This window comes from Orycteropus afer, unplaced genomic scaffold (assembly GCF_000298275.1).
Source record: "Orycteropus afer afer isolate SDZICR_OR568_19922 unplaced genomic scaffold, OryAfe1.0 scaffold00085, whole genome shotgun sequence".
Taxonomy (NCBI): Eukaryota; Metazoa; Chordata; class Mammalia; order Tubulidentata; family Orycteropodidae; genus Orycteropus; species Orycteropus afer.
Genome location: NW_006921672.1, coordinates 10,550,550 through 10,564,653, shown reverse-complemented (window position 1 = coordinate 10,564,653; position 14,104 = coordinate 10,550,550). Strand labels below are relative to the sequence as shown.

Here is a 14,104-nt window from a genome sequence, read left to right as displayed (position 1 = left end):
TAAGTGAACTTTGGAGCCAGGGGGTTTCTTTACGTCCCCCAACATCTTAGATCACTACCCTAAATCCCTTAGCAACCACCAATCATCTGTACCCTCTTGCCCTGGTGCTGCCCCTCCCCATATTGTTCCATAAATTTGTGAGAATACCGGGGCACGGGGTCTTTTACTTAAACCACTGACCTGGTAAGAGTAAAGACCCTAACTTAAGTTAACTAATAAACTTTCCTATTGCATTTGCATTATTGTGTGTTAACATATTCCTCTCCGAACATCTCCTTCATAACCTGAGCACAACAGCACTTGCAGGAGTTGCTAGGTGAGAGAGGAAGATAATACTTCCTGAGTGCTTCGAGAGCCGGTTCTGTTCGAAGTGCTTCAGTGCCTCTCACAATGACCTGATGGGTAACCTGTTGCCATTGAGTTGATGCTGAGGCGTGGTGACCCTGTAGGACAGATTAGAACCGCCCCATAGGGTTTCCAAGGCTGTAATCCTTACAGAAGTAGACTGCCATATCTTTTTCCCACATAACGGCTGGTGGGCTCAAACCGCTGATCTTTAGGTTTGCAGATGAGTGCTTACCCACTGCGCCACCATGGCTCCCCCTACAGGTGGGTACTGTGATTGTCCCTATTTAAAGATGAAGGAACTGGGGCACAGAGTGGCAACCTGCCTGGGGTCCCTGCGCCAGAAGGGGCTCTGGCCTCAGAGCCCATTTTCTCCCTGCTGGGCTAGGCTGCCTCTAGAACCTGGGGACTCCCTGGCTGCTACGTTTGACTGATTCAACTCCAGAGTGGGGAAACTGAGGCCAGCAGTTAGTAACCCCCTGATTCTCCAGAGGCCCTCAGGACCTAAGTCCTCAAAAGGGACTCAGGACAATGTCAGCCCTGAGGAATAAATCCTGTCTCCCCTTCAGCTTGTTGGAAGCTCCCCTGAGAACAGCGAGGAGTTTTGGGAAAAGCCACAGTGGTCATGTCTTCCCCAGCTGAAACCTTTCAGTGGTTTCCTTTGTGTTTTCAGGAAAGAATCTAAAACTTGTAACTAGGCCCACGAGATCTTGAGGCTCTGACCCCTCTTCCACCTCCTCCCCTGCCTGGCTCCCGAGCTCCAGCCCACATTGGTCTCCTTGAGCTTCTCAGATAAGCCGAGCTCCTGCCCACCCTCCTGAGGGCGGTTTCTTTGGTGGGTAAGTTCTGTCCTCAGTTCTTTGAACCTCTGGTGCCTTCTCATCCTTAAAAAGTTTCTGCTTAAAAGTTACTTTCTTGACATGGGAGGTACAGACAACAAAGATGAACCCCTTTGCACACATAGTACTGCATTGTCAGTGAAGGCAAACATGGGTATATGGGTGGATAGATGGGTGGACAGGCTGAACTAGTAGGTATGTTTATAAGTGGGGAGTATACCCAAGACCATGTATAGGGTTGGCAGACAATGGTCCTATAAGTTTATTTGTATGATCTAAATTCCCAGGTTCATAATAGAGCTGACAAGGGGCAATGTTGTAGTCACTTCTTGGTCACAGCCAGCTACCCAGAGGGAGCAATAGTTGAACCTGTGGGCTCGGGACCATAGTCACAGGGGATATCAAGCTCAACTGGCATAACATACTACACAAAACATTGTTCCACCTCCTACTTTGGTGAGTAGCAACTGGGAACTTAAAAGCTTGCAAGCTGCCATCTAGATGCAACAATAGGTCTCTCCTCGTCCACAGCGAAGAAGAATGAAGAAAACCAAAAATTCATGGAAACAAGTAGTCCTGGCGACTGGTACACCATCTGATCTGCAGCCTATACAGCTATGAGACCAGAAGAGTTAGATGGTGCCCAGCTACCACTGTCAACCACTTGGAAGGGGATCTATGTAGGAGATCCTGGATAGAGAGGGAGAACAATATGGAACAAAACTAAAAATCATTTGGAGAAAAAAAAAAGGGGGGACCAAGTTTGTGGCCTGGTGGAACCACTGAGACTATGGCCGCTAGCTGCCCTTCAGGTCTGGCCTTCCAGCCAAGCAGAACACAGGCATATGAGTTGAACATTTACTTGAGGTAGATACACTCCTTGGAGAGAACAATCAAGGGAGAAAGAAGGGCTGCTTATGCACAGGGAGACAGTTCAGGGGGCAGGAGTGCATGGAGGGATGGACACAGGGAAGAGGTAACTATCAGAAGGAAGTGGTAGGGGAGCTGTTGCATTGTGGTAAATTGTGGTCAATGTCATGAGACAAAGTGTAGTGAACTGCAATTTAAAGAAAAAAAGTTACTTTCTTGGACATGAGGGCAGGAAGTAATTAGTTTCACTCACTGCTGTATGCCCACCTTGGCACCTAGAAGGATATTTGTGGAATGAATAAATACATGAATGAACAACTACAGCCCCACTTGTAGCACTTGTCAGATTCCTTCCCCCACTGAACGTTAGCTGCCCATATGGGGGAGGGGCAGCTTACCACAGTGATGAAGGGCCTGAGCTTGGGAGTTAGACAGAACTGGGTTCTAGTCCCTGCCCCATTGCTTACTAGCCAGGTGACCTGGGGTGATTTCTTTTTCAACCTTGTATTATGAAGTATTTCAAACATAAAAGTCAAAGGAGTAGTATAACAAACTATATTGTGGTAGTTAAGTTTGAGTGTCAACTTGGCTGGGCCTAGTTGAGTAGCTGGGCAGCTGGTGGTTGTTAATCCCCATGATGAGACAATCAACTCTATCCATGGTGGGACTAATCACAAGCAGCTGAGTAGCTGCTTTAGGGATGTGGTCTGCTTCCCATATATAAGAAACATCTTTGGGAATGGTCTCTAGCTTATGACATGCTTGAACCCTGCATATAGCTGTGTCATTGTTCAGCAGCCTGCCATGCTCTGCTGACCTTGGGACTTTCAATGGATTTGAATTAATGGCCTGCTGTGTGGTTTGGTAACATTAGTACTGTGCCTTTTTACTCGTCAACCTTGGGTTTGTCAGCCTCAATAGCCAGCAGCTAGTGGAAAAAAAGCCTCCAGCTTCAGTGGGCCAGGAGCAAGAGGCGGAGCTGAAGGCTAAGGTTGAGGGGCTTTCACCCAGCCCCTAGAGCCTGGCACTTTCAACTCGGACTTAAAGCCTCCAAACTGTAAGAGAATAATCTCCTGTTTGTTAAAGCCATCCCACCTGTGTTATATTGCTGTCAGAGCGGCACTAGGTAACCAGAACATATACATATATATTGTTGTTGTTATGTGCCGTCGAGTCGAACCCGACTCATAACGACCCCTCCTTGGGTTTCCGAGGCAGTATCACTACAGAAGTAGATTGCCCCATCTTCCTTCCAAGGAGTGGCTGGTGGGTTTGAACCGCCAGCCTTCTGGTTAGCAGTCAAGTGCCTTAGGCACTACACTACCAGAGCTCCCATACATACATATACATATATAAAAATATATATATTATATATATAGCATAACCCCTCATCGGCTTTACCAATTATCAATATACTGCCAACCTTGTTTTATCTATACCTCCCTACCCTCTACCTCTTGCTGGTTATTTTTTTTTACAACTTTATTGTTATATAATCTTATAATCTGCATATTATAAAATTCACCTATTGTAAATGTACAGTTCAATGATTTATAGAGTTGGGCAACCATGGCCACAGTCCAGTCTTAGAACATGTCCAACGTTTCAAAAAGTTCCCTAATGTGTGACCTGGTACAACCTGCTGAAATGTTCTTTGCCTCTTTCCTCATCTATAAAATGAGGACAATCATGCCTACCTCAGTGTCTTGCATAATGATTGAACGTGGGAATGCTTGTGTAAAACTGTACTATACGGGGGCATGGTTACAATGATGACATGATGCTGGGCTGCGCTGCAGTTGGGCTCCTCAAGGGCAGCTCCGGGGTGCCTGAAGGTCTGACCTTAAGGTAGGTATGGGACACACACTGGTGGAAATCAGAATTGGGTTTACCCAATTCTCAGCATCAATCTGGGTGAGGATACACGGGGTTGGTAAGCTCAGCCCATGGGATTCCCAGGCCTGGGATGGTAGCTGGCATGAGGGAAGGGGAAGGAGGCTATGGCAAAGAGCCTGGGAGTCTAGGCTTGAGGGCTGGGAAAGGTATACCTTGTGCCTGTGCCACCAGGACACTGGCGTTCAGCTGCCACTCAATATCTCCTTCCTCCTCAGCGCACTGCTGGGACTTTTTGCCATAGGACTGGGCCTCCCAGGCCTGCTCTAACTCCAGGTAGCAGCGGCCAATTTCATGGAACAGCCAGGTCTTCTCCAGGGTAGTTTTTGCCAGAGGGATCTTCTCCTCCCACCTGGGGATATGAAGGACCAGGGTCACCTTCTTCCACTCAAAGCCTGAACCCAACCGAAGGAGACCACATCTTCCTACTGAGGAGCACCAGAACAGATTTTCCCCAACCACCAGCTCTTTTGCAGAGCAGTTAGGAACAACTAAGGGAGGTAAACTTGTCTGTCAGTTTGTCGTCCTGAGGTGGCTTACATGTTGCTGGGAGGCTGGAGGCTATGCCACTGGTGTTGCAAAATGCCAGCAGGGTTACCCATGGTGGACAGGTTTCAGTGGAGCTTCTGGGCTAAGACAGACCTGGAAGAAGGAAGAGGCTATCTACTTCTCAAACAACTGGACAGTAAAAACCTTATGAATAGCAGTGAAACACTGTCTAATATATTACTGACAAACTTTATGAAAGCCCTGAAACATTGTCCGACATAGTGCCAGAAGATGAGCCCATCAGATCAGAAGGCACTCAAAATACGACTGGGGAATAGCTGACTCCTCAGGTAGAGACGACCTTAATGATATGGAGTAAAGCTTTCAGGACTTCCATTGGCTGATGTGCCACGACTCAAAATTAGTAGAAACAGATGCAAACATCCAGTAATAATCAGAACATGGAATGTACGAAGTATGAATCTAGGAAAACTGGAAGTTGTCAAAAATGAAATGGAATGTATAAAGTTCGATATCCTAGGCGTTGTTGTTGTTGTTATGTGCCGTCGAGTCAGCCCTGACTCATAGCGACCCCTCCTTGGGTTTCTGAGGCAGTATCACTACGGAAGTAGGATTGCCCAACCTTCCTTCCGAGGAGTGGCTGGTGGGTTTGAACCGCCAGCCTTCTGGTTACCAGTCAAGTGCCTTAGCCACTATGCTACCAGAGCTCCCATCCTAGGCATTAGTGAGCTGAAATGGACTGTTTTTGGTCATTTGGAATCAGACAGCCATATGATCTACTATGCCAGGAATGAGAAATTGAAGAGGAATGGTGTGGCATTCATCATCACAAAGAATGTTTCAAGATCTGTCCTAAAGTACAATGCTGTCAATGATAGGATAATGTCCATATGCCTCCAATGAAGACCAGTTAATGCTACTATCATTCAAATCTATGGACCAACCACTGAAGCCAAAGATGAGGAAATTGAAGATCTTTACCAACTTCTGCTGTCTGAAATTGACCAAACATGCAATCAAGATGTGTTGATTATCACTGGTGACTAGAATGCAAAAGTTGGAAACAAAGAAGAGTTACTGGTAGTTGGAAATACTGGTATTGGTATTTGGTGATAGAAGTAATGCTGGAGATAGCATGGTAGAATTTTGCAAGACCAACGACTTATTCACTGCATCATAAACGACAACTATACATGTGGACTTCCCCAGATAGAATACACAGGAATCAGTTCTGGTGGCATAGTGCCTAAGGCATTTGACTGCTAACCAGAAGGCTGGTGGTTCAAACCCACCAGCCACTCCTTGGAAGGAAGGCTGGGCAATTTACTTCTGTAGTGATACCACCTTGGAAACCCAAGGAGGGGTCACTGTGAGTCAAAATCAACTCGATGGCAGTGAGTTTGGTTTTGGTTAGATTGGCTACATCTGTGGCAAGAGGGAATGGAAATGCTCAATATCTTCAGCCAAAACAAGGCCAGGAGCTGACTCTGGAACAGACCATCAATTGCTCATATCCAAGTTCAAGTACAAGCTGAAGGCAATTAAAACAAGTCCAGGAGAGCCAAAATATGACCTTGATTATATCCCTCCTGAATTTAGAGACCATCTAAAGAATAGATTTGATGCATTGAACACCAATGACCAAAACCCAGAGGAATTTGGGATGACATCAAGAACATCACCCATGAAGAAAGCAAGAGGTCATTAAAAAAAGACAAAAAAGGAAGAAAAGACCAAAATGGATGTCAGAAGAGACTCTGAACCTTGTCTGTGAGCAGAGAGTAGCTAAAGCAAATGGAAGAAATGACAAGATAAAGGAGCTGAATGGAAGATTTCAAAGAGCAGCTCCAGAAGACAAAGCCAATTACTATAATGAAATGTGTAAAGACCTGGAGTTAGAAAACCAAAAGGGAAGAACACCCTCAGCATTTTTCAAGCTGAAAGAAGTGAGGAAAAAACTTAAGCCTCAAGTTGCAATACTGAAAGATTCTGTGGGCAAAATATTAGATGACGCAGGATACATCAAAAGAAGATAGAAGGAATACAGTCACTGTACCAAAAAGAATTGGTTGATGTTCATCTATTTCAGGACGGCATATAATCAAGAACCAATGGCACTGAAGGAAGAAGTCGAAGCTGCACTGAAGCAATTGGCGAAGAACAAGACCCCAGGAATTGACAGAATACCCATTGCAATGTTTCAGCAAATGGATGCCTCACTGGAGGTACTCACTCGGTTATGCCAAGAGATTTGGAAGACAGGTACCTGGCCAGCAGACTGGAGGAGATCCACATTTGTGCCCATTCCAAAGAAAGGTGATCCCACAGAAATGTGGAAGTTATCAAACAATATCAATAATATCACATGCAAGTAAAATCTTACTAAAGATAATTAAAAAATGGTTGCAACAGTATATTTAGAGAGCTTCCAGAAATGCAAGCTGGATTCAGAAGAGGGCGTGGAATGAGGGATATCATTGCTGATGTCAGATGGATCTCAGCTGAAAGCAAAGAATACCAGAAAGATGTTTATTTATGTTTTATTGACTATGCAAAAGCATTTGACTATGTGGATCATAACAAATTATGGATAATATTGAGAAGAATGGGAATTACAGAACACTTGATTGTACTCATGAGGTACCTGTACATAGATCAAGAGGCTGTCATTCTAACAGAACAAGGGGATACTGCATGGTTTAAAATCAAGAAGGGAGTGTGTCAGGATTGTATCCTTTCACCATACTTACTCAATTTGTATGTTGAACAAATAATCCAAGAAGCTGGATTATATGAAGAAGAACATGGCATCAGGATTGGAGGAAGACTCATTAACCTGTGATACACAGATGACACAATTTTGCTTGCTGAAAGTGAGGATGACTTGAAACACTTACTGATGAAGATTAAAGACTACAGTCTGCAGTATGAATTACATTTCAATATAAAGAAAACAAAAATCCTCACAACTGGTCCAATAAACAGTTTCATGATGGATGGAGAAAAGATTGAAGTTGTCAAGGATTTCATATCACTTACTTGGTTCTACAATTAACACCAGTGGAAGCAGCAGTCAAGACATCAGACATATTGCATTAGGCAAATCTGCTGCAAAAGACCTCTTTAAAGTGGAGAGCAAAGATGTCTCCTTGAAGACTAACGTGCACCTAACCCAAGCCATGGTATTTTCAGTTGCCTCTTGTGCTGTGAGTCAGATCTGACTCCATGGCAGTGAGTTTGGTTTTGGTTTTGCTTATGCATGTGAAAGCTGGACAATTAATAAGGAAGACCAAAGAAGAGTTCAGCCAGAGTGCTCCTTGGAAGCGAGAATGGCTAGACTTCGTCTCACCTACTTTGGTCATGTTGTCAGAAGGAACCATTCCCTGGAGAAGGATAACATGCTTGGTAAGGTGGAGGGTCAACGAAAAAGGGGAAGGCCCTCAATGAGATGGATTGACACAGTGGCTGCAATGATGGGCTCAGGTATAGCAAGGATAGTGAGGCTGGCACAGGACCAGGCCATGTTTTTATTCTGCGGTGCATAGGGTCACTATGAGTCAGAGATGACTTGATGGCACCTAACAACAACAACCAGTTCTTTTAGATACTGGGGTGGAGTTAATAATCATTAGAATATTTTAAACTACCAAAGATATTTTGATACATCTGTGGCCTCAAATTTGAGACAACAGTTGCAAATGTTTACAAAATGATGTTTAAAATAACATAAAAGCAATGTTTAAGAATATTGTTAAGTAAGTTGGATGCAAGCCTGCATGTAGAGTATGCTCACATCTACCTAAGAGAAAACCAAGACAGAAAGCAAAATATCAATGAAAGAAAGATTCCAATAAAAACCCACTGCCGTCAAGTTGATTCCAACTCATAGTGACCCCCACTGGGCTTCTAAGGCAGGAAGTAAAATGCCCTCTCTTCCACGGAGAAGCTGGTGGATTTGAACTGCCAACCTTCTGGTTAACAGTCAAATGCCCTAGGCAATATGCCACCATATCTCCTTAAAAGTAATATTAGGATTAGAATTAGTTATCTTTGGGTGGTGGGCCAGATACCCAAAAGTAAGGTATGCATGGTTCCAGTTGTGCCTTCCCACCAATTTCACCTGTCCCTGCCCATGTCAATGATGTAATAAAATCCATGTGAAATTGCTCACCACAAATTAGTGAGTAAACAACCCCGTGTGTACCTGGTTCAAAGCAAACTTTGTGCAAACAGGTGCATACATTCTGTATTTGCTGGTTAGTTCGCCCCCCCTAGTGGTGGCACTATGAATATTTTTTTCTTCTACTTTTCTAGATTCCCGCCCCCCCCCAAAAAAAAAAAAAACTCACTGCATCTAGTGGTTTCCAACTCATAGCGACTCCCACTGAGTTTCCCAGGCTGTAAATCTTTACGGAAGTAGACTGCCCAGTTTTCCTTCTGTGGAGCAGCTGGTGCGTTTGAACCGCTGACCTTCCAGTTAGCAGTCAAATGCCTTATCCACTACACCACCAGAGGGCCTTATATTTTCCAAATTAGTATCTAAATAATGATCACATATTTATTATATATATATTGTTATAAAAAGACAATGTTGTTGTTGTTGTTACATGCCGTCGAGTCAGACCAGACTCATAGCGACCCCTCCTTGGGTTTTGGAGGCAGTATCTCTATGGCAGTTGATTGCCCAACCTTCCTTCCGAGGAGTGGCTGGTGGGTTTGAACCACCAGCCTTCTGGTTAGCAGTCAAGTATCTTAGGCACTATGCTACCAGAGCTCCTTATAAAAAGACAATAATAGGTGATAATTTCATATTCTTCCTTCTTATATGTCTCTTTCTTGACATTTAGACACCAGAAGCCATATTTAAAAAAAAAAAAAAAAATCCTCACTGCCATTGAGTTGATTCCAACTCATAGAGACCCCCTTTGGGTTTCTGAGGCAATATCTCTTTAGGATCTGGCTGTCCCAGAGCTGGAGCATCTCCAGGTCAAGGCCCTTCCCCAAAGTCTCCCTGGGGCTGAGCCCACCCTATGCTAGCAGTTAAGATGCCCAGGGTTAGACTTCAAAAGATTAGCATTTGGGACATTTGGAGGGCTCAGGCACAGTTCCCAGGGTCCCCATATAACCACACACAGTCACAGACTAGCCTCAGAAGGCCAACTGATCCACCAGTTCCTGAAACTGCCCGATGGTAAAAGTCACCTGCAGTGCTGGTTAGATTCCTGAGCTCCAACCAGGGGCAGATTAACGACTAAGCATGGGATGCACCAGCTTGCATTAGTAAGGTAGGCAGGGGCTTAATTGTGCTTACTTGCTAATCTGTGGCGAGCAATTTCACATGGGTTTCATGCATCAAGGACGTGGTGGGGGGAACAGGGGAAACTGAGCACTGCTGACTGGCAGGAAGGCACAATTGGACCCATGTGTACCTTGCTTATTGGGTAATCTGGTCCTGGTTCCAACCCAGACCTGTAGAATCAGAACTTCCAGAGGAGAGGCCTGGTAACTCCTGTGTTTGACAAGTGCTCCAGGTGATTCTTATCACTGGGCACTCTTGAGGAAAATGCTGATGTTATTCTAGTAATTAATAGAACTGATGAGCCCCATAGATTAAAAAGTGACCTGCTCATCTTTGGCCACAGGCTGGGAGGCCCCTATGGAAGTGGAAGTCCTTGCCCCAAGGCAGAGAGGGAGCAGTCCTTCATCACTCACGTGTCAATGGCTTGCTGGAATTTCCCAACTTTGGCAAAAACCCTGCCAATGTTGTCCAGGGCTCTCGATTTGGCATCAGGAAGGTCACTATGGGGAAGAAGCAAAATAAATTGTTTCTTAGAGATTGGCCTTTTTAAGATCTTGAACATGGGATCAAAGTGACAATAGCAACTTGAACTTGGCACTATGCAAAGAGAAAAGAAGGCAAAGACAGGAGTCCTGGCCTGCAGGATCTAATAGGAGGGGCCGTGCTTGAGTCAGGCTGAGGCACAGGCCCCCTTGTGCCCTGTGGCTAGAAAGGAAATTATTGAGAACCTTCTGGAGGGTCATCAGTCAACAAAAATGTCCCTTTGATCCAAAACCAAAACCAAACTCACTGCCTCAAGTTGTTTCCAACTCATAGCAACCCCCTCCTTGGGTTTCTAAGGCGGTATCACTATGGAAGTAGATCGCCCAGTCTTCCTTCCGAGGAGTGGCTGGTGAGTTTGAACTGCCAGCCTTCTGGTTACCAGTCAAATGCTTTAGGCACTACGCCACCAGAGCTCCCCGCTTTGATCCTGCAAAGGAATTTACCTCCAAAGAAAATAACGTGACAAGAATATTTGTTAAAGTGCTACTCATGAGAATGAAAGTTGGAAACAACCTAAACATTATCAGTGTTCTTGGGATGACAATTTCTGTGTCTATTAAGTTAAAAAATTAGATGGCCAGACAGTATATGATGTATCCTGCCCCATGTGTGTTCAAAATAAAAACTCCTAAAACTATTGCCCTGAGATAATCTTTAAACCTTAAACCAAAAATATTCCTGGAAGTCTTCTTAAAGCCAAACAACAGTTTAGCTTCAGTACAAAAAAAAAATGTCTTCCTTGAGCATTGTGTTCTTTTAAGATCTATGTACATGGGATCAAAGTGGCAACAGCAACTGAAAGATAGGAACCTTAGCAGGCAGTGAGTTTATGTTAACGTGGGAGGAACAACTCCGAAAAGGAGGGTGACAATGGTTGCACAGCTCAAAAAATGGAATCAGTGTTCCTGAACTGTGCATGGAGAAACTGCTGAACTGGTGTTATGTTTTGCTGTGTATATTCTCAGTAACAAGATTTAAAAAAAATTATTATTATATTTTTAATGTGGGCATTTTACAAAGAAGACTGTAAGCCAAACTATTAACAATGATTACCCGGGGTAAATGAGATTATGAGGGAGACTTTCACTATATTTGTATTATTTAATTAAAAAAAAATTGTTTTACAATACTCACATTCAGTCCTGCTTATCATTAGCATGTGAACATGATTAGATTTCTAAAAAAATACCTCCCCTCACAAAAAAATTTAACAGAGAAATAAAACCCTCCCCTACCACAGATCCCCTCCGACCAACATCTCTCCCTCCCTCCCTCCCCAGGCAAGGTTTTCCATTGCTTTGCTCCCCAGGGCCCTGGGATCCAGTGTGGCTCTGCCCCAACCACACCACTGACAGCCCGGCTTCATTCTGGGAGAGATTACCAACCCTAACCTGCTTGCCCTCTTATCAGCCTGTGTCTTCTTCTGGGTCACTCTCCCTTCTGTTGCCAGGCTGCTTTTCTGAAATGCAAGTTAGGGGGCTGGGGGAGGGACTTCCAGCAAGATGGCGGAATAGGCACACAAGCTACCTAGACCCTCTACAACAGAGATGACAAACCAATTGAAATAGATACAGATGATAATCCTGGAATCTTGAGCTTCAAAGGAAAGGATAAAGAAGTGAAATACTGACTAGTAGAAGAAACGGAATGGAAATAGCAAATAAGGAGACAAACGGAACTGTGGACTATTGACTGGACTGATGGCATGGCCATTTTGAATACTTGCAATATTTGAATATTTCCGTTCAGGGCGGCAACCTGATAATGGGCTTTGCTTACTGAGGACCACATGGGCAGCCACACTGGTGGTTGGTGAACCATAAAAAAACCACACACAGGGAAGCTCTGGTAAGATGGTGGATTAGGCAGAAAGACTGCACAGACCCTCTTCAGCAAAGAAAAGGGGAACCAATTAACACAGATACACAAGATAATCCTGGACCCCTGAGCTTTGAAGGAAAGGATATAGAAGTGGACTAAACTCCAACTAGTACAAGAATTTGTATGACAATACCAAAAAGGAGACATACGGAGCTGTAATCTGGCAGTGATCCTGATGGCACAGACAGCTTGGATATTGCCAAGTGGTGGTATGACCTAAGAATTAACCTAAAAATCGGCCCTGCTAGCCAGGGACTGCATGGAGGACCACTCTGGTGGCTGGGGAATAAAAGGGGAAGCAGAGAAGAGGAAGGCAGGCTGAGCTGTGGACTTTTGCCTGTCCGAGGGCACAGCCATTTTGAATGTTTACAAGCGGCTCGACCATTTTGGATATTTAAAGCGATAGCATTCTCCCAGATTCTAGGGACCCAAGAACAGGCTCTACTTGCTGGGACCCGCAAAGACATTCCAGACTCATGGACTATCAGAAAGGTGCGACATTTCCCTTGTTACTCTTATTATCTCACACCTTCTTGGTGGACAGAGGTGTGGCCATCCCTCACTTGCACCCACTTTCTAGGCTGCCAGAAATTCCATCCCAGTCTGCATGCTCCAATGGAGCCTGGGTGCCCTGCCCTACCCTGTCCAGATTTTTTTTTTTCCTTTTTTTTTAGTTTGTTTTTGTCTGTTTTAAAACTACTACTATTATTATTATTTCTGTCCTTTTTATTATCATTCTTTATTCTTCCCTTCCCAGGTTCTAGTTTTCAGCTTTTTTTCTTTTCCCTGTTCCTGGTTCCAATTTTCTTTTTTTTTTTTTCTTCCTTGTGGTTAACCCCATTCTTTGTTTATCTTTTTGCATTGTTCCCATTTTTTCTTCATTATTCTCCTTCTCTACCTTTCTTCTCTTATTGCCCTCTCCCCAGATATTGTGGTGTGTTTTGTTATGCTTTTGCTTTTTTTCCCTTTTCCCTTTTTTGGTTACTGTTCCTGTGTAATTACATGGTGTTTTTTTTGGTCCATTTTATTTTACTTTTATGATGGTTATTCAATTGTTATTTTTGTCTAACTGAGTGGGAGACAGCAACAGTCCCCATACGACACAACTATACTCACACCTCCTGCAGCTTCACTTACTGAGTGAGAGCCACCACCTTCTTTTCCACCAATGGGCCTACAATAAACAACCACCAAGAAAAGCCTGACTCACCTTAGCTACTCTTCACAAACAGTTAACACAGATCTAAAGACAATAACATCACAATGTCTTGGAGACAAGAGAGCATCACAGTTCACACAAAGAAGCAAGATAAAGGGGTAGAAACAAGGGAGCAGGATACAGACCCAGAACACACCCCTGAGGAAGAAGCAGCATTGGAACTTTCTGACAAGGAATTCAAAAGAATTATATTTAGGTAGCTTCAAAGGATTGAGACACAGATCAAGGAAAATACAAGACAAAACCCTAGAAGAATTTTGGAAGAAAATACAAGAACAAAATGACAAAATAAATGAAAATTTAGAAGTGATTCTAAATCTACAGATGGAAATCTGGAAGATTAACACTAAATTGTCAGAAATAGATAACATATTGAAAGGGAAAAGGAATAGAATTGATGCAATGGAAGACAGAATCAATGAGATTGAAGACAAATACCTGAATACTTCTTTGGAAAGGGATCAGTCCGAAAAAAGATCAAAACAAAATGAAGAAAGCCTAAGGTTCATGTGGGTTACCATCAAAAGGAATAACCTATGTGTCATTGGAATTCCAGAACAGGAAGAGAAAAACAAAACCACTGAGAAAATTGTCCAAGATTTGTTGGAAGAGAATTTCCCTGCTATGATGAAAGATGAGAATATATCCATTCAGGAAGTCCAATGAACCCCAAACAGGATAGACCCCAAAAGAAAATCACCAAGA

General features: G+C 43.7%; 1 protein-coding gene across 1 annotated transcript in view; it reads right to left on the bottom strand.

Moving 5' to 3' along the window:
* ODAD4 (outer dynein arm docking complex subunit 4) overlaps positions 1 to 14,104 on the bottom strand; it is a 47,636-nt gene that overhangs the window by 16,475 nt on the left and 17,057 nt on the right. The window contains exons 8-9 of the mRNA XM_007942138.2: positions 10,170 to 10,256; positions 4,103 to 4,299 (exon numbers count right to left, since the gene is read on the bottom strand). Coding sequence (XP_007940329.1) covers positions 4,103 to 4,299; positions 10,170 to 10,256 — 284 coding nt within the window. The remainder of the gene's footprint in view (positions 1 to 4,102; positions 4,300 to 10,169; positions 10,257 to 14,104) is intronic.